The following is a 20,842-nucleotide window of genomic DNA, read 5'->3' as shown; positions in this document are numbered from 1 at the left end:
AGGACCACTTATATAGAGAAAACAGAAACAGGCACACAAGACTTAGAAACGACAATTGAATACTGGGTGGAACACATGACCAATGGAGTGTGACACTAAGGGTTTCTAGCCAACCACACATACGAAATAAATGCATCCTGTAGTTGTCGCATGGTCGGTAACACCCCTGGCCCCAGTATTCATTTGTTGTTTCTAAGTCTCGTAGGCAGTGCTGGAGTGGGCAGCAGGAAAAGCAATTTTTTTACTTTTTAAAGAGTTTTATATAGCGCGAACTTGACCCGGATCGGGTATCAGTGCGCTTCACATAGCACCATTTGCATTTCATGAGGACACATTCGTTTTTGTTAGGCACGAGGAGATTAAGTGATTTGCCCAGAATCACAGGATGTCCAGCGTCATTGCCAAGACTCGAACCCACTTCCCCAGAATAGAGGTTGACCGCCCTAGCCGTTAGGCCAACTACTCTCCCCTATAAGCAGTTGGTAGTGAATCGCTGGGGAAAAAAAAGCTGGAAGGTCGCAAGGTGATTCAAACCAGGGAACGGAGAGCAGGAAAAGCAAAACATGATGAAGCAGAGGTTGATCTTTTGCTCTTTATATGGAAGAAATGTTTTAGTGAAATAAATATTTTACCAACGAGCCATAAAGTTACAAAACCATGTAATGCAACCACTCCTATACCTTCATGTGCATGACTTGAAAATCGAATATCAAATTATGGCATGGCTTAATATAGCATAGTGTGTGGCACAACATGGAGATCTGTCAGTCACCTTGTGAACTCAGAAGGAGGCTAACTGATGTGAGAGTGAAGGTTGTAAGTAGCGAGGCAAACTCAATACTTTGACCTATGATATGCTTATGAGGCAAGTAGAGTTAAGTAAGGTCTGCTTCAGCACCGTTTGTGGCAGCTTTTTCCTCTGAAGAGATAATGCTAGCGACCTCCCAAGAAGATGACCCATACTACAATCATGAAAGATACCATGTGGTATTTTATGATAAATGTTCATTTCCTTTAGGACCTCTGCAGGGACCCCACTACTTTGCGAATCCCTCACAAGCAGTAGTCAAAGGGTCAAACCCACCAAACACTGGATCTCAGGCAGCGCATAATCTCTCTGTGAAGTTGATCTTATCCGAATGAGAACAGACCTGTTTATGAATTAAATATGGGAAACCCATGAGTCTGAGCAAAACAAAAATACATAGATCTGTGTGTGCCTTTTAAATTATCTTGTTCCGGTGTTAAGGCCTTACGAACATACTCACAATTGTAAAACACAGAGGCCAGCGTTCAGAAAGCACTCCCCATTGGTTATTCAGAGATTCGCAAGTCTGTCCTCTTAACTAATTGAATCAGTGGCTTAACTGAACGGGCCTTGACAGGTATCGGCAAGGACACGTTGTATTCTGCTCATCCCACATGGCCCTTCCTTGTTTTCATAATTCACAAGTGGCCATTCCAATTCCTCACTTTCCATTCCTGACTGCCAAGATACTGTTCGCCTGCATGGTTGAACAGTACCCACCTGGCAAGAGCCAGGTAACCGACACATGCACAGAAACTGTTATGGATCAAATTAGACGTAACCAAAACAAGCAATGACTTTGGGGGGGCAAAGGGGTATAGGTGGTGGGAAGAGGGATGGACACGGGGGAGGATGAGTGAAGCAGCAACGAGGGAGGGCATGGGGTTGTAAACCGCATTGGGAAAGCGAAACGGGCAGGGGAAACCATTGCTGTATTGGACTACAATTAAAGTCCCAGAAATTGGTTGGGTGAAAAGCATGCGTGTTGCAGCCCGAGCCAGCAGAATACAAGATAGACCATACTGCGGCCTGTGTGCTCGGGGGTTAGTTTGGGGCAATATGTCCCCATGGTTCTTGGCACTGTGGACCTTCAGGGGTTCCTGTGAATTGTATTATGCACATACTTTAAGTGCCACGCAGGACAGACGGCGTGGGAGAAACAAAGACAGAGAAATAGATTCTGAAAGGGAGGAGAGGGGCTGCAGACATTTAGTGCGCATTGCTATAACCTTACAAGGTTTCAAAGACAAATGTGCGTGTAAACTGAAACAACTGTGGAATAAAGGTGCAGAGCGCCGCATGCTCCAAGCACATACAGCACACCGCTTACCGTAATGGAGGCCCCTTTCAAAACGTCCGCCCACCGCCTTGTTCGAGGACGCTGGCAATGAATGTGTACAAGATCGCAAACTGGGTGAGAGCAATTCAAAGAAAGAAACAAGTGGCACTGGTTACTCTTTCCCCTCATTAGTCCCACAGATGCGCACTGGCCGACATTGGGTGCTGACACAACCATGAAAGGCAGCAATGTGCTGGAGGTGGTGGAGAGAAGGCACGCGAGCTGAGGCAAAATAAAAAAGTTGTGTAGAAAACGTGCGTAAGTGGTTAAAAGTGAACTGATCCATGTAACTGGGTCAGTCGCCAGGGCGGAAACAAACAGCCAAAAGGCGGGGCAAAGGGACCATAGAACAGAAAGATTTTATAATGGGCAATACAAGGAACGAATTACAAGCAATGGGCATGGCCAAAGTCCACAGAGGGAATACACCATGCCTCACAGAGCAGCGCATGCACACTGCCTAGGTTCAACCTAAACAATCTGCCCATATCTTTCATGCCATTTTTTTTTTCACCAAAAATGCATGATTTGGTGAAGAGACCCCATACACTGCCGTGGGTTGTGTCCCATTCCGCTCTTTTAATGCTGTATCAAAATTAACCAGCATTTTCTTAAATGTAAACTTAAGGGTCGGGTCGGATTCTAAGTGCATTAAAAGCACATGCTGAGGAAAACAGATGTATCAGTTTTAACATGCTCTTTGGCAGCTGTACTGACCTATTGTTATATTTACATACGTTGCTGTGACCCGAGAGAAATAGTTTCTGGCCTTCAGTATATCAAAGGAGGAGTGATTAGTGAGTGTGGTCAAGGTGTGCGTTTCAGGTTCTGTCTACTTTTAATTGCATATATGTCTCGTTGAAATCAGCCTGAAAACTTGAATAGTGACTACTTTTTAAGTGCTGTCTGAGGTCCTGAGCCATCTTTCTTCTTTTAGCTCAGTTCATAGATCAATCTGTGATGAACAGGTATTGCCTATATTTACAATTGTTTAGTAAATTTACGAAAGCCCCGGGTATATGTATGCTCCAAGTGTTACTTGCAATTTACGCATGTGACTATACAGTAGTTAAATACATTTAGGATCTATGCTTGATTTCCTAACCCGTAATTGATGCTTGTTTCAGCCTAATGCTATGTATGTATTTTAAAGACTTTAAGTCAAATCTGAAATATTTTAGATCCTTAACATTTTACATTTTCTCATTCTTGCCTCCTTCTCTTTGTTCTCAAATCTCTGACAAAAAGGATGCATTCAGTTTACTTGCGTACTCTGATCCTTGGAACAGCCCAGTTGGATTCCAGCTTGAAGCAATACAGAGAGAACCTGTGTGCTCAACACTGAACAGTGCAATACTAGGTAAGTTGCCCAGTGTACTTTGCTGCCCATCATGCTGATTTTCTTGCTGTTGATTGATCTATAGTGGTAAAATATTATTTGCTCAGGAAAGTTGTTACCTACAAGAAAAACATTTAACACTTTCTAATAGTACAAACTGCTTCAATCTCAAATAACGTCCCTATGTGTGTCTTTAATTCCAGTGACCTTCCCTCAAAATACCTTTCTTCTGGTCGCAGCAGCTAATGGTTATTATACTATGTGTCTTAAACTTCACAGTCTACTTTCATTTGTCTTTGGTACAGCTGATGTCCTAATATATATATATTTTTTAGAACACTTTTTTATTTATGAATCGCACAGAAGACACAGCACCCCGAATCCCGGAGAGGCTGTAGCAAGTACATTACATCAATGAATAGCGATGCATAGTTATGAAAAGAAACTCCCTTCCCACCCCACCATCCCCCCTTCCGCCCTCCCCTGTGCACAACGTCTCACCAATTCCGCATTGAGTAATCCTATACAAAACAGTGTGTACATTATGGCCTCCATATGTCCATCACAACTGCTCCTCCACAGTTCCTTCGGGTGCTGGGGGCTCAAGCCACAGGCCCCTGTAGTCCGCCCACCTTTTCCATATCTTGTAGTGTTTCCGGGGGCAGCCTCTAGCTTCGAACACCGGACGTTCCAGCCCCATGCAAAAGTCTTGGCCCTTTTTCCATCTAACCACTGTAGGAGCCCTGGGGTCCTTCCAGGTCTGTGCAATGTCTCTTTTCGCGACTGTGAGGCCCCGTAGGAGCAAATGTCTCTTATAGATATTGCCTCCCACCCCTTCCAAGACGTGCAACAACCCCAGCTTTGGAGTACGGGGGAGGTCCCAGCCTAGTACTTCCGACAAACCGGTCCATATTCCAGCCCAAAACCTCTCCAGGCCACCACAACCCCACACTGTGTGCAGCAGGTCTCTCCTCTCACTTCCACATCGCAAGCATACTGGGGAGTCAATCAGGCCCGCCTTCCACAATCTCTCTGGTATAGTAGGCGCGGTGCAGGTACTTAAATTGTATTGGGCGTAATCGGACCGCTATGGCAGCCCCTCTGGGGGACTCAAGGGCTTCGCGCCAGTCGTCTTCATCCAGGTCCCCAATATCTTGCACCCACTGGTCCCGCAGGGCCTGCAAGTCGGAAGAGCAATGTGTAACTATAGTCTGGTATATGCAAGATATTTCTTGTCCTCTAGATCTCCCATAAACACCTTTGCCTCTATCGGGCTGAACTGCGGCAGGGCAGTTAGGCCTACCAACCTGGGCGCGAGGGCATGCCTAAATTGTAAGTATCTAAAGAATTGCGTGCGGGGCATACTGAATTCTTCGCTGAGTTCCTGAAATGACTTCAGTACCGTGCCCTTCATAACATGACCCAGCGTGGAGATTCCTATCGAGTCCCATCCAGCGAAACCCCGCAGTGACGCCAGCGCCGGCAGCTGCCCATTGTGCCAAAGTGGGGTCTCCCTTGTCAGTATTCCCCACCAACCCATGCAACGCAGTGCCTGTCTCCAGACCTGAAAAACTATCTGCGTGGCGCTCGGCAGCCCCTTTCTTAACCGTGCTGAGTACAAGATCGTGTGGGTAGTGTTCGGGTCCATCAAATATCTCTCCAGGGCATAGGCCGGGTCTCCCCGGTCGCCATGTCTCCCCGGTCGCCATACCACCAATCATTGAGGACCACAAGATGTGCCGCCTGATAGTATGACAGTATGTCTGATGTCGCCAAGCCCCCACAATAGGTAGACAGGAAGCATGTGCGCAACGCCACTCTCGACGTCCCGCCGGCCCAAAAAAAGAAGCTTAAAGTGGTGTTAACTTGTTTAAACCACTGCGACTGGATCGGGTACGGGTGGCTCTGTAGTTGAGCAGGCGAGGAAGGGCAACCATCTTGAAGATAGCAGACCTGCCATAGATATTAAGGATTCAGAAAAGGGGGTGGTGATGAACAGAGTGTCTGAATTAAGCAGACCACTCTTACCCAGTCCATAGATCAGGGCTTGATCCATCACCGTTTTTTAGCTCACTGCACCATCCCAGCTCAGAACCTGGCTACATGCAAATTAGTCTGTTCCTGTCCCAGTGCATGATGAGAACAGGGCAAACCAAACTACCAAGCCAATTCTTATACTGGGAAGGAAACAAGCTTCCGGGGACCGGTTTCTGGCATTTCAGCCGTCGTCGGCCCGGCTTGCTTGAATCCTGATGGTGCAGTGAGCAAGGGACTCATGTCTGAGTATACCCTGCCACACCTATAGTGGCCAAAAACGATTCAGAAAAGGGGGTGGTGATGAACAGAGTGTCTGAATTAAGCAGACCACTCTTACCCAGTCCATAGATCAGGGCTTGATCCATCACCGTTTTTTAGCTCACTGCACCATCCCAGCTCAGAACCTGGCTACATGCAAATTAGTCTGTTCCTGTCCCAGTGCATGATGGGAACAGGGCAAACCAAACTACCAAGCCAATTCTTATACTGGGAAGGAAACAAGCTTCCGGGGACCGGTTTCTGGCATTTCAGCCATCGTCGGCCCGACTTGCTTGAATCCTGATGGTGCAGTGAGCAAGGGACTCATGTCTGAGTATACCCTGCCACACCTATAGTGGCCAAAAACGATTCAGAAAAGGGGGTGGTGATGAAACCGGTCCCCGGAAGCTTGTTTCCTTCCCAGTAAAAGAATTGGCTTGGTAGTTTGGTCTGCCCTGTTCCCATGATGCACTGGGCCAGGGACAGGCTAATTTGCATGTAGCCAGGTTCTGAGCTGGGATGGTGCAGTGAGCTAAAAGACGGTGATGGATCAAGCCCTGATCTGTTGACTGGGTACGAGTGTTCTGTTTAATTCAGATACTCTGTCCATCACCACCCCCTTTTCTGAATCGTTTTGTCCACCATAAGCGTGGAAGGGTATACTCAGATGTGAGTCCCTTGCTCATTGCACCATCAGGTTTCAAGCAAGCCGGGCCGAAGACGGCTGTAATGCCAGAAACCGGTCCCCGGAAGCTTGTTTCCTTCCCAGTAAAAGAATTGGCTTGGTAGTTTGGTCTGCCCTGTTCCCATGATGCACTGGGCCAGGGACAGATTAATTTGCATGTAGCCAGGTTCTGAGCTGGGATGGTGCAGTGAGCTAAAAAACGGTGATGGATCAAGCCCTGATCTGTTGACTGGGTATGAGTGTTGTGTTTAATTCAGATACTCATCACCATCACTACCCCCTTTTCTGAATAGATATTAAGGGGCATACGGGATCAGCACTTCATCTCCTGCTGGACTCTAGTCGACGCTGGAACGATATTGCTTTCCCAGGCGATGGTCGGCGAGATGGTCAAAAACACTCCTAAATACTTGAGGCCCTCAGTCGCCACCTGCAGCACCGAGGCCCACGCCCCAATCCCGGAGCGATCTCCCAGCGTCCATAACGTGGACTTCTGCAAATTTAAATACAACCCAGACACCTCTCCAAAGATTCTCATGATTTCGAGGACTCGAGGTCCTGATCGGTTCACATTCGTGAGGAAGAACAGAACGTCATCCGCAAATAACACGATTCTGTCTGATGGCCCGGCGTCCCATTCAAAGCCCCGTAGCTGCGCGTCTATTCTGACCCATGCTGCCAATGGCTCCATCGCCAGGGCGAACAGGTACGGCGACAGAGGGCACCCCTGCCTGGTACCCCTCCCTATTGGAAAGGTCCTCGATGTCTCCCCGGCCACTCTCACTGTGGCCGTTAAGTCTGTGTACAACAGTCGAATATACGACAGAAAATGTGGCCCAAAATTCAGCCGTGGGAGAAACGTGAACAGATAGGCCCAGCTCAGAGTCAAAGGCCTTATCAATATCTGCAAGGAGTAGCGCCGCCTAATCTCCCGTTCTAACCATCATCTCTATCGCTGCTTGCGCGTGCCTAATGTTGTCTTGTCGCCCTTTTAGGCATAAAGCCGGCCTGGTCCGGATGGACTAGGTCTGTGATATACAGGAGTAGCTTGTTCGCAAGGGCCTTGGCCAAGATTTTGGCCTCAACATTTAAGAGAGAGATCGGGCGATAGGACTCGTGGCGGTCTGGGGGCCGCCCAGGTTTGCAAAACACCACTATCTCGGCATGCCTCCAGTCCGCCGGCAAGAGGCCATCCTCCCTCGCCGCCTCCAAGGCCAACCCGTAGTGAGGCCCCAGTTGAAGATGGTATCTTTTAAAAAATTCACTCGGGAACCCATTCGGTCCGGGCGCTTTACCAGTATTGAGCTCTCCCAAGGCTGTGCCCAATTCCTCGTCTGATAAGGGAGCCTCCCATAGTTCCCGTATAGCATCCGGCAGTGCACGGGGTGGAAGGTCGGCTACAAATTTGTCTATATCTGGAACCTGGAGAGAGTCCTGGGGGGCGTATTGGGCTGCAAGGTATCTGGCAAAGCTATCCGCTAACTCCTTCGGGTCCGAGATTGAGGCCCCTGTGTCATCTTTAAGGCCCGGCAGTGTACCCGCATAAGGTGCGTTCTGACAGAGCCGGTGAAGCATAGTACAGGACTTGTCACCCCATTGATATATCCTACTCCTTGTAGCTAGCCAGATTTGCTGAGCCTCATCCAACAGTAGGGATGCGTACGATTGCTGCGCCAAGAGTAACTGCCCCACCTCCTCTCCCTGACACTCCAACCTGCTCTGAGTCTCTAACTGTTCCACTGTTGCAGCCGCCTTTATCAGCTCTTCTTTCCGCTGTCGGCGCGCTGCCGCACACCAGGCTATATCTACGCCGAGCAAGGTGGGTTTAAGGGCCTCCCAAACTGTCCTCGCATCCCGCACTGTGCCTATAATATCCTCCCAGTAGTGGGCAATAGCCGTTCCCATTTGCTGTTGATAGGCCCCACGCTGCAGATTCCAGGTCGAGAGGCGCCACCGAAATGGCTGTCTCTTCTTGTCCAAAGTAATGTCTATCGTAACCGGAGAGTGGTCCGAGAGACCTCGCGGCAGGATGGTTGCCGAGGTGACTCTCCACGCCGCGGCCGTAGGGACGAAGACGTAGTCCAGCCTCGAGAACGAGTGGTGGACCAACGAAACATAGGTGTATTCCCGTTCGTGTGTATGAAGATAACTCCATGTGTCCACCCAACCCATGCCACGTGCCATATCGCCCAGTCTGGTGGGGGTATCGATTATGGGAACACCCCTGGGGCAGCACCTGTCCATCGCGCTGCACATAACATCATTCCAGTCCCCTCCAATGACAGCCATCCCCTCCGGAATTTCAGCCCACACATCAAACAATTTCTCAATCAATGCCCATTGGAGTGGGGGTGGGACATAGACGCTTCCAACAATCAGTGTCTCAGTGCCTATCATTCCTTGTTTGAACACATATCTGCCTTGCGGGTCATTCCATTGCTTTGTGTGTGTGAAGGAAAGCCTACGGTGTATTAGGACTGCTACTCCTTGAGATCCCCTTACAAATCCCGTATGATAGACCTGATCATAGCCATAACGCTGCAGGCCTAGCGTTTTGTTACCCAGCAAGTGCGTTTCTTGAAGTAAGAGGACATCCACTCTCTCTCTCTTCCCCAGCCGTAATACCGCTCCCCGCTTGATCTTATCGAGCATACCCCTTACATTCCAACTCATCACTTTCATTGTGGCCCCAGTGGGCCTCTGCTCAGGGTTATCAACCGCCATCAAGGTGTACGGGTAGTAAGCAAGTTGCAACGGACATTCCGGGCCAGGACACGCCAATAACATCGGTCGAGACAACCTTGTGCACAGCCACTCATCACTCCCCCACCCTCCCAACCCAGCACCCCCCTGCTCCTCCCGCCCCAAGTCCACCCCACTCAACACACAGAACCCCAACTGGTCTCCAGACCCCCGTCCACCCCCCACCCCATACCTCATCAACATTGAAGTACCTGTCGCGGGATAGAGCGTCCCCAGCCCCCAACGGGAGGCCTTGGGGTGTCCATGCCAACGGAGCCCCATCAACAACCCCAAAACACCCCTAATAGTCTTCTAGGAGATCAAAACACTCTTAACTTGAGGCATGTGCCCGCCTCTTAGTTCATCCCTCCCCACCTTTTGCAGCATCCCTTGCTAATCAGTCTGCAGTGAGTCCCAGCACAATGGTGCCCCGAAGGCATACCTCATCTCCAGCTGGATCAGCAACATCAGTCAAGTGCCTAGAACCCCGGTGCAGGACACAACACCGAGAGGCAAGCCAGAGTTCCTTACTTGTCATGGATCCACCTTCGGAGCATTCAATGTCGGAGCGTCGCCCAAGGTCCCTCCCTTGGAAGGGGAGCGTTTCGAAGAACGAGCCCTCCAGTTGCTTCTGCTCCGTGAGCGCCTGGGGGTCCGCGGCAGCGCCGTCGAGAATGATGAGCCCGAGTCTCTGGCCGGCGGGGTATGTGGTCGTATCCGCACCGTTTCATCAGTCCAAGCAAACACTTCCTCAGGAGAGTTGAAAAATTGAGTACGTGACTGGAAGACCACTCGCAGACGAGCCGGATAAAGTAGAGCATACTGTATTTTGAGGTTTCTCAGGCGGGCCTTGGCTGCCGTGAAGGACTGCCGTTGCTGCTGTACCAATTTCGTATAATCCGGAAATATGATCCGCTGATTGTCATACATTAGAGGTTCCTTCAGCCGGGCCTGTTTCAGTACCGTGTCGCGATCATGGTAGTTAAGGAGCATAGCTATGACCGGCCGTGGGCTCTCGCCAACTGGAGGTTTTTGGGTCAGTGCTCTGTGGGTCCGCTCGGTGACAAAGCAGCGGGACAGGGACTCCGGCGGGAGCCAGCTCTCCAGCCACTCCGTGAGGAACGCCTCCATATTACCCTTTTCGCAGTCCTCCGGAAAGCCAACAAAGCGTAGGTTATTGCGCCGAGCTCGTCCCTCGGCATCCTCGGCCCGGAGTGCCAGGCCCCTCTGAATACCCTCCATATTGGCTACTTTCTTTTTGAGTGTCACCATGTCCTCCTCCACTCCAGTGATTCGAGCCTCCGCGTCTATAATACGGGCCACCGCATTCCATTAGTCCTGCCGCAGCAGAGTAACATCCGCTCCCACAGCCCTTATCTTGGCGTCCAGTGGGTCCCTGGACTGGGTGATCGCAGCCAATAGAGCTGCATTGTCTGGACCCTGGGTCTGCTGGCTCCCAACGGCCCCGGAATTCCCACTCGGGCCAGTGAATTTATCAATGGTACCTTGCTTTGAGGCGCCACTCCCGTTCCTGCCTCTGGTCATGTTCGGTCGTCGGCGGGAGGCGTCCTGTGACTTGTGCGGCCGCGCGTTTTCGCCGCTCGGGCCCTGCCCTCCTCCAGATATCGCCTTCCGAGACCTGCTACACGTAAAGCACTGACCACTTGGTGCCGAGTGTCGGCCTATCCGTAATCAGGGCCCAGTCTGCAGTTTCATTTCCAAGCTCTTCTAGTACCATGCCGTGGAAGCACCCACAACCTCTGGTCCACGCCGTTTGCTAGGAGGCCGTAGCTCCTATGTAGTCCAACTCGGCATTAGTAAGTCCCAGTGTCAATGGGGCAGCCTGAGTTCAGGAGGACGCCCTGGGTACAAGGCGCCAGCAGGGCCCAGCTGCCCTCCAACATGAGCTAGTAATCAGGTCCGGCCCAGGGCACCCCCCGCCACGTCTCCCGGCAGTCAAAGGCTCACCCGTCAGCCCAGGTCCGACGTGGCCGCTAGGGAGTCTGCTCGCCTCTCCGCACCTCAATCGGCAGTCTCCGATGGTCGGGGGGGGGGGGGGATCGCCGCGTCCGCGTCCCTCCTGGTAACCGGCCGCCCCCGCTTCCAGCAGTCTGCTAAGCAAGTCCTGGCCAGGCAGTGTCACACACATGTGGGCTCCCTGTGGGCTCCCTGCCGCGATCTCCAGTCACTCAGCCGCACCGCCTGAGCCGAGCCAGCGAGGCCTCTGCCGCGCACACGCCTTGCCGGATGCCTCCGAACTCGAGGTCCCGGCGTCCCTCGTTGCTGCAGGCCGCAAACTTCACTCGGCTGGGAATCTGCATTCCGGGCCCGTAGTTGGACCGGGAATCCCACCGATGCCGGCAATACCCCTCTGCTACACCCCACAGGGTCAGATTGCTGCTAGGCGAGGGGGAGGAAGGATAAAGCGGCGGATGATTGCAGCAGCGGGACGGAGCTCAGCTAAGCTGCATCCGCCATGTTGGCTGCTGTAGCCACGCCCCCATGTCATAATATATTTGACAAAGTTATTTTGCCCACCCAAAAAAATATATATACCAAATATGAAGCATCTTTTTCAAACAGCAAGAACTTTGTTTCTGTAGTAGGGGATCTCTGTGTATAGTCATAATCTAGTGAATAGTCCCGCCCATGTGCGTGGACCCCGGAGCAATCAAAAATAATATCTCAAAGTGTCGAAAAAATGCAGAACTGCACAGACACTTAAGAGAGAATTTAAAGACATATAATGCAGCCTATAAACAGGCTACACTGTCCAGTACTTAAACTAGAAATTCCACCAAAAAATCCACAAACAGCAAAGCCTGTCCAGATTTCCCTTGCCTTCAGCAAAAACCCCTCTGGAATGATAGAGAGGAAGACATGGACAGACAAGCCCCATAGGCTGCCATTATGTGGCTCAGAACAGGATACTGTGCCTTTAAGAGAACTTTCCAGAACTTCACAGTATCCCAGAATGCCCTGCAGGTCCCTTTTACTTTCAGTTCTTTTTTCCGGCTCCTGCTAGCAGGACCCTGGAGCATTGAGCTCCCCCTTTTTGGGACTTATTTGGTGTTTTTTCACAATTTTTAACAGATTTAGTACTTTATTGTACTGTGGGGCTTTTCTTCTTGGTTTCTCACTCTGTTTTTTGTCGAATATGCCTGCATTATTCGACAAATGCCCGGAGTGCTCCAGGAAAAAGGCCAGGTCGGACCACCATGAGGTGTGTATCCTTTGCCTTCCAGCTTCCCATGTTCCAGAGGAGTGTGTTATCTGCCAAGGCTTCTCTGGAAGGACCCTGAGGGAAAGGAAGAAGATCAGACTTCAGGGTCTCGAGGAAAGAAGACTGAAGGCACAAGGTGGGTCTGAAGGGGCTTCTTCGGCCCATGCTGAGGCCTCTGGGGGCTCCCCAGGGGCAGGAAGACCAGCAAACGTCTCCATTCTCCGCCTGGGTCCATTGCGCCCACTATGGCGTCGAGAGGAATGACTGCGGTCAGTTCCCCATCGTCGGAGACAAAACGACGACGATGCTCGGCGTCGAGGGATGTCACAAGACCTTCGAAGTCCCCGGTGACTGTTTAATCGTCGTCCTCGTCGCAGCGATACCGCCGTTCGCCGTCGGTGAAGAGGAGGCGGACGTCGTCGATGAGGTCCCCGCCGTCAAGGTCGCCGTCGAGGCACGGGAGGTCGCCGTCGAGGCACGGGAGGTCGCCGTCGAGGCACGGGAGGTCGCCGTCGAGGCACGGGAGGTCGCCGTCGAGGCACGGGAGGTCGCCGCCGAGGCACGGGAGGTCGCCGTCGAGGCACAGGAGATCGCCGTCGAGGCACAGGAATTCGCCGTCGAGGCGCAAAAGGTCGCTGTCGAGGCGAAGGTGTTCGACGCCGAGGAAGAGACGCTCAACGTCCAGGGGCCGACGCTCGCCGTCTGGTCGCCGTTCTTCGACGCCGAAAAGAGGTGGAAAGAGACCTGACACTGTGGGAGGTTCGCCTGCGTCCAAGGCTGGAAGAGAAGGGGGTTCGCCTCACTCGGTGTATTCCGAGGTGTATACCCCGTCGGGGAAGGTGACTCCCCCCCCCCCCTCCGTTACCGAGGGGTCCCCCTCCGAGGACACCTACTCCGCTTCCGTTGCCTTCACCGCAGCCTGGGTCAGGGTTGCCTTAGAAGCCACCTCCGGTTCCACCGAGGTCGACTTCATTACCTAAGTTTCCGTTGCCTCCCAAGGGTACACCTAGAACGAAGGCTCCGTCCAAAACCAAGTCACCCGTTCCTGTGGACCCGGTGGATCGTCCTCTGCCGAGGAGGTCCCGTTCACGCTCCCGACGGAGAGGTAGATCAAGGAGTCGTCATAGATCCTCCACCAGATCAAGGCGTCGCCATAGGAGGCGGGGGTCCAGGTCCCGCACGGACTCTTCCAGGACCCATTCCTACTCGCCGACCTTATCGGACTCCCCTGAGACCAGGATTTCTCCAGTGGACGACATTGCCACATTCCAGGAAGTACTCCTGTGGGGGGCTGCGAAGTTGGGTATCACGGTGACGGCGCCAACACCTACGACGTCCGTGATATTCGAGACTCTTCACAAAAAGCACTTGTCTCGTCCTCTTCTGCCTCTGGTACCTGGATTGAAGGAACCTGCGGAGGAGCTGTTCCTCACGCCAGCGGTGGTGAAGGCCACTCCGTCCCGGCTTCTAAAGAAGTACAGGGCCCCGGATTCGGACCCTGCCTTTCTGAGAATGGATCCGGTACCGAATTCAGAGATAGTGACGGCGGCCAGGAAATTGTATTCTACCTCCCCGTCATCCACCGTGCCGCCAGATAAAGAGAGTTGATGGATCGACTCGGCGGGAAGTAAAGCGTGTGGGACCGCTTCCGCAGCCATGAAGGCTGCCAGCGATACAGGTCTGCTGGACCGCTACGACCGGGCGCTGTGGGACTTCCTACAACAGTTCGTGGAACTGCTACCGAGAGACAAGAGGGAGGACTTCCAGGAGATCCTCAAGGAAGGGATGCTGGTATCTAACCATGTGATCAGTGCAGCGGCGGACGCCTCCCTGTTGGCCGCACATGGTTACTGCCATGGAATCAATCAGCGGCGGCATGCCTGGCTACGGCTCACGTCACTCAAGCCGGAGGCACAGCAGCGGGTGGCCAATCTGCCCTTTTCCGGGGAGACCCTGTTCAGAAAACACGCAGATGATGCGATGGCCCGCATGAAGGCGGAGGCGGAGACCCTGACTGCTGTGGGCTTGGAGAAGCCCAAAGAGAAGAAATCCTTCAGGCCTTTCCAGAGGCGCTACGGCCCACAAGGAAGAGGACGGGGGCAGTCTTCGGGACAGCAGCAGCAACAACAGCAGCAGTTCCGGAGACCCTTCCAGAAACGTCAGAAGGGTAGAGGGGGACAACAGTCCTCTACCGCGAACAAGGGCCCGGCCGGGTCTCGACCCTGAGCGGTTACTTCCCCTTCATCCGTTACCCGCTCCGGTGGGGGGAAGCGTTCAATTTTTTCTGGCAGAGTGGAGAAAAAATTACTCTGGACAAGTACGTGCTAAATATTGTTTGCAATGGATACAGTCTTCGGTTCTTCAGCCCTCCTCCAGCGATCCCTCCGGTCAGCTCGCAGTATCAACTGCGCGAGCTCCACGCGGAGGCCGATATCCTGTTAAGGATAGAAGACGTACCTCTGTCTCAAAGAGGAAGAGGTCTGTACTCCCGGTTCTTCCTGGTTCGCAAGAAGGACAAGAACAAGTTCAGGCCCATTCTGGACTTGCGGCAGGCAAACAAGTGGATTTGCAGAGAAAAGTTTTGCATGCTGTCGTTGCATCAGATATTTCCTCAGTTGCAACAGGGGGACTGGCTTTGTGCCATAGACCTACAGGATGCGTACTTCCACGTGCCCATCGCGTACAAACACAGGAAGTTTCTGCGATTTCAAGTAGGCACCAACCATTATCAATACACAGTGCTGCCATTCGGGCTGAAATCTGCGCCCAGGACATTCTCGAAGTGCATGGCAGTGGTAGCGGCACACCTCAGGAAGAACAAGGTGTTTGTCTACCCGTACCTGGACGATTGGTTGATCAAGGCCTCCTCCTTCTCGGAAGCTCAGGCAGACTTCCAGATGACGTGCGTTCTCTTGAACAAGTTGGGGTTGCACATCAACATGTCAAAGTCTGTCCCGATCCCGGTCCACTGCATTCAATACTTGGGAGCCACCATCAATACGCTGTCAGCAAGCGTGTCTCCTTCGGAGGAGCAACGGCAATCGATCCTTCGGAAGGCTCAGGCTCTTATGACCGCTCCATCTACAACAGTGAGGACGGTGTCTTCTCTACTGGGGTCGATGGCCTCTTGTATCTTCCTCACGCCTCATGCACGACTACACATGAGACCTCTGCAGGAGTGCTTGGAGGACCAATGGGACCAGAGGAAAGGATCTTGGGACGACAAGATACGACTGTCTCTGCATGCTCTTCAGTCTCTGGAATGGTGGTGTTCAGCTGAGAATCTCCTCAGAGGGGTTCCCTTCCACAAGGACATTCCTACTCAGACTATCATGACGGATGCTTCTCTCCAAGGCTGGGGAGCGCATTCGGGAGACTTACAGATTCAAGGAACGTGGTCTCCGATGGAGTCCACTAATCACATCAATTTCCTGGAACTCAGAGCTGTTCGCTTGGCACTGAAGGCCTTTCATCCGTCCTTCCAGACCAACTCTCTGCTTGTACAGACGGACAATACGACCACGATGTATTACCTCAACAAGCAGGGGGGGTCGAGATCGCGCACCCTGTCTCGGGAGGCGCAGACGATCTGGCGCTGGCTTCTGGCAAGAGGATTGAAGATAACAGCTACCCATCTACCAGGTGTGCAGAATGTTCAGGCAGACGCACTGAGCAGACTGATTCAGGAAAACCACGAATGGGTCATAAACGACGACGTACTAGGAGAAGTCTTCGAAAGGTGGGGGACTCCAGACGTAGATCTGTTCGCCACCGCCGAAAACAGCAAATGCCGAAACTTCGCCTCCAGGTACTACCAGCAAGGGACGCTGGGGAATGCACTCTGGATCAACTGGTTGAACAGCTTTGTTTACGCTTTTCCGCCCATTCCCCTGATTCCAGCGGTGCTAATCAAGCTGTCCCGGTCCAGGGCACGGATGATCCTGATTGCCCCGGAATGGCCCAGACAGTGGTGGTTCACGGACCTTCTACACCGGTCTCTCCTTCCACACATACGGCTGCCGTGCAGGCCGGACCTTCTCACGAAGTTCGGGGGGCAGATGTTGCACCCCAACCTCTCCTCCTTGAGTTTGGCGGCATGGCTCCTGAGATAGTGCAATATGGCCATTTGAATCTGCCCGAAGATTGCATGGACATACTGAAGGAGTCTAAGAGACCTTCCACTCGGACTTCTTATGCTTACAAGTGGAAGAGGTTTTGTATCTGGTGTGTGTCCAGGAACTTTGACCCAACGACGTGCAAGGAAGATGTCATCCTTCCTTACCTTCTGCATTTGGCGCGGTCTGGCCTTAATGTTCATTCGATTAAGGTTCATCTCGCTGCATTGACTGCCTACAGGAAAGGCCCTTCACAGACTTCCTTCTTCCAGATCCCTGTGATCAAATACTTTTTGGAAGGCTTGAAGAAAGTGTTCCCGCCTGTCAGGCTTCCTTCGCCTTCATGGGAATTGAATGTGGTGCTGTCCAGTTTGATGAAGGAGCCTTTTGATTCCATTCATAAGGCTTAGTTGCAGCACCTGTCCTGGAAGGCGGCGTTCCTCGTGGCCATTACATCGGCCCGCAGGGTGAGTGAAATTCAGGCGTTGTGTTGTAATGAACCTTATACTGTATTTCATGCTGCTAAGGTTGTTATGCGTACTCACCCTAAATTTCTTCCCAAGGTTATTTCTGATTTTCTTGTCAACCAGACAATAACTTTGCCTACGTTATTTCAGAACCCTTCATCTCCAGCGGAAAGGTCTTTACATTCCCTGGATGTTAGGAGGGTGTTGAAATTTTATCTGGATAAGACCAAAGGTATTCGTAGGTCAGACCAATTGTTTATCAATTATGGATCGGTCAGGACGGGTCTTGCGACCTCTAAGCAGTCCATCTCTAGGTGGATTGTGTCCTGCATACAACTGTGTTGCCAGAAAGCTAATAAGACCTTAGGAGGTAGGCCTAAGGCTCATTCCACCAGGGGCAAGGAGGCCACGACAGCCTTGCTCCGTAATGTGCCGATTGCAGAAATTTGTAAGGCCGCCACTTGGAAGTCGGTTCATACCTTTGCTAAGCATTACTGTCTGGACACTGATGCCAGGGCGGATGCTCAGGTTGGACAGGCTTCGCTGCGGAATTTGTTCGCACAATAGTGGTGTTGGTTTCTTTTCTCCACCGCCGCTTTGGTGTGGGGATGGGCTTGCCATTCTATTCACTAGATTATGACTATACACAGAGATCCCCTACTACAGAAGGAGTAGTTTCTTTTCTGTAACTCCAGTTCTGTAGTAGGGGTATCTCTGTTATAGTCATAAGCGCCCACCCTCGTTCGCCGGTGGAGAGATATTCATGTAAGGAATGCTACAGGTCTGGCGTGTTACGCCTTCAAAAAGAACTGAAAGTAAAAGGGACCTGCAGGGCATTCTGGGATACTGTGAAGTTCTGGAAAGTTCTCTTAAAGGCACAGTATCCTGTTCTGAGCCACATAATGGCAGCCTATGGGGCTTGTCTGTCCATGTCTTCCTCTCTATCATTCCAGAGGGGTTTTTGCTGAAGGCAAGGGAAATCTGGACAGGCTTTGCTGTTTGTGGATTTTTTGGTGGAATTTCTAGTTGAAGTACTGGAAAGTGTAGCCTGTTTATAGGCTGCATTATATGTCTTTAAATTCTCTCTTAAGTGTCTGTGCAGTTCTGCATTTTTTCGACACTTTGAGAGATTATTTTTGATTGCTCCGGGGTCCACGCACATGGGCGGGACTATTCACTAGATTATGACTATAACAGAGATACCCCTACTACAGAACTGGAGTTACAGAAAAAAAACTACTCCTTTTAAAAGGTTCCAGTAAAATACTTGGTACTGCTATTCGTTAGCTACAAGTTGATAAATGTTATAATTATATATAAATATTGCCACACATTGTTCTCTGCTGGGGAAAGGGTTGTGAAATTTTATTTTTTAAGTTGGCATCTCACATTATGCAGTCTGTCCATGTTACGATGTAGTACAATCCATATCTTTCTGACATTTTATTTTAGTATTCAGTTTCCAAAATGGGCTACTTAATATTGTTCTACTTTGAATCTATCTTATACTTTAACAGCACTTTATGCCTTATGCTTTAAGAGCGCTCTACATTTTTACAGCACTTGTACTTTATAATTAGAGCCTACGCTTTCTCCTCCATTTGTATCATATTTGTTGGCTTTTTCAAAGGGAGGGCCACACTCCTATTAAATGGTTCTTAAGTCAGTTAATCCGTTGGACATGTTTGTTATGGTACTTTGTGTAAATTGGCTAAGTATAGTGATTGTTTTCCCATAAATGCGTATTTTCATAGTTTTATGCACACCACTGTGTAACCGATTTTGGTGTTTTTCTTTATCATTTTTTGCAGAGACCCACAATCTGCCAAAGCAGCCTCCTCTTGCCCTGGCAATGGGACAAGCAACACAATGTCTTGGACTGATGGCCCGATCAGGCAGTGGTTCCTGTGCTTTTGCCACAGTAGACGACTATCTGCACTAGCTATGCATCCAGAAAGCTCAGCTTGTGGCATTGGATTTTCAGTACAGAGATTGAACACGTAGACCAGCTCTGCTGATTGGAATTTGGATTTTTTTTTATTTTAATTATTTGTTATGTACTGGGGTTGACAGGTCTTTGCAGTCACTTTACTACTGCTTCCTAGTTTACAGCATGATGCAAATGATTTTCCACCTTTCCAGTGATAGGAGGAATTGTTCGATACCTAGAAAGTAATGCAAATTGTTATGGTGGGCAAAAGAAGGCATTTGTTTTGTGAATTTAGCACATATGAATGGAAATAAACTGCCTTTATTGATCTGAATATTTGAAACCATTTCCCTCTGAACAATGTTCCTAGTAGAAGAGGTGAACTAAATTACTGAAACAACCAAAACATACCTTGTAGTCTTGCAGGAAACAAAAACAGTACAAAAACCAAGCAAAACAACCCTTCCATGATCTGGAAGTGGTATATAAAAAGTGTGTGTAAGTGTTCTGTTAGCATGTGGGTGACGTAAACTTCAAGCTGGACAAGTTTCCATCCTATCATTATTACATTGTTCAGTCAGTGTAATTTGCATTCCCGTATAAACAAAACATCAGACAATTTGGATATGTATTGTTGCTGGGAAGAAATCTTTTTTTCTAAATGTGTACTGTAAAACTTGAACTACTCAGGAGCTGAGTGACAACGTTCATTGCTACTTACAATCCCCATACCTGTCATTCACACTAGTTATGTTTTTAACATGGTCTTTTCAACTATTGTTTCCTGTTAAACAGCAGACTACGTCTGTTGTACCTGTCAGTTTGACTGTTGTATTATAACAGTATTACATGTCAACACAATGTGTGATTTATGACCTTTATTTATATAAAAACCAAATATTTAGTCAATTTACAGTGTCTTAATTTAATCTTTGTACACCTTGCATTTTTAAAAGTGCTTCAATGAGTACTATATTGCAATAAAAATGTAATGATACCATAATTAACCAGCCATTAAAGATTTACTTCTAGCGGCACTGAAGCCTGATGAAAAGTTTGTTGTTATCCCCATTGTCCTTAAAACAGATATTTGTTATTATGAAAAGCATAAATGTTTACTCAGTGTCATGTTGTTGTTGGGTCATGGTTCCAAGCATAATACAGTTCTGTTATTATTTTGTTGCAGCTTTGTGTTCTAGAGTAAGTACCTCATTTCAAGTTATGTGAAAATCCTTATTTTCGGATATTTAGTCCATTTGGGTATTTTACGATATTAAAGTAGTTCCTTGACATTCTCCTTAAATTGGCCAATACATTGGATAGCTCAACTCTGTGTTTACTTGGGGATCACAATAAAGTCTGGTCTGCACATTATACAAGGCTATAAGACAATATTTTACAAATTCTGAAACACTGGATGTTGTATCCACAACAGATCAAAATAAGAGTTTGTGGTGCCTCAGACACTGAAACAATAGTTTTGTGAAATAACATATAACCTATTTCCCTCACCTTTCAAAAGCATTACACTACAAAGCCATATAGGCCAACCAAGACGAAGCATTTGCTTGACTCTTCATCACGTGACCAGTCAGATAATAAATCAACATTCACAATTTTGCTCTTTTAAGGCATTGACATCTAAACGTTTGAGATAGAGTGAAGTTCTAGTATTGAGAGCAGTGCCACCAATTGATGAAAGGAAATAAGGTGTACAAACTATACATTCTTACTTCGACAGTATATTAAAGGGAAATGGCAGTAGATCTACGTACAAGTGTTTAACATCAGTATAGTGTAGCATATGGCCAACTTTTCATAAAGCAAAGATACAAAGGGACACGGTATTTGGCAGTGTTGTCTTCACTTTAGCAAAGATAACCCCAATATATAAAGATG

General features: G+C 49.6%; 1 protein-coding gene across 4 annotated transcripts in view; it reads left to right on the top strand.

Annotated features, from left to right (window-relative positions):
• The window catches only part of RANBP9 (RAN binding protein 9), a 467,999-nt gene extending 448,019 nt beyond the window's left edge, over nucleotides 1-19,980 (top strand). For all 4 annotated transcript variants that reach the window (XM_086950773.1, XM_086950776.1, XM_086950775.1 and 1 more), the window contains 2 exons: nucleotides 3,396-3,507; nucleotides 18,825-19,980. In XM_086950773.1, the coding sequence (XP_086806899.1) occupies nucleotides 3,396-3,507; nucleotides 18,825-18,955 (243 nt within the window). In that variant the 3' untranslated portion in view covers nucleotides 18,956-19,980. The remainder of the gene's footprint in view (nucleotides 1-3,395; nucleotides 3,508-18,824) is intronic.
• Nucleotides 19,981-20,842: the final 862 nt, after the last annotated feature.

Source organism: Lissotriton vulgaris, unplaced genomic scaffold (genome assembly GCF_964263255.1).
Source record: "Lissotriton vulgaris unplaced genomic scaffold, aLisVul1.2 SCAFFOLD_1218, whole genome shotgun sequence".
NCBI classification, from domain to species: Eukaryota; Metazoa; Chordata; class Amphibia; order Caudata; family Salamandridae; genus Lissotriton; species Lissotriton vulgaris.
This window is presented reverse-complemented; position numbering and strand designations above follow the sequence as displayed.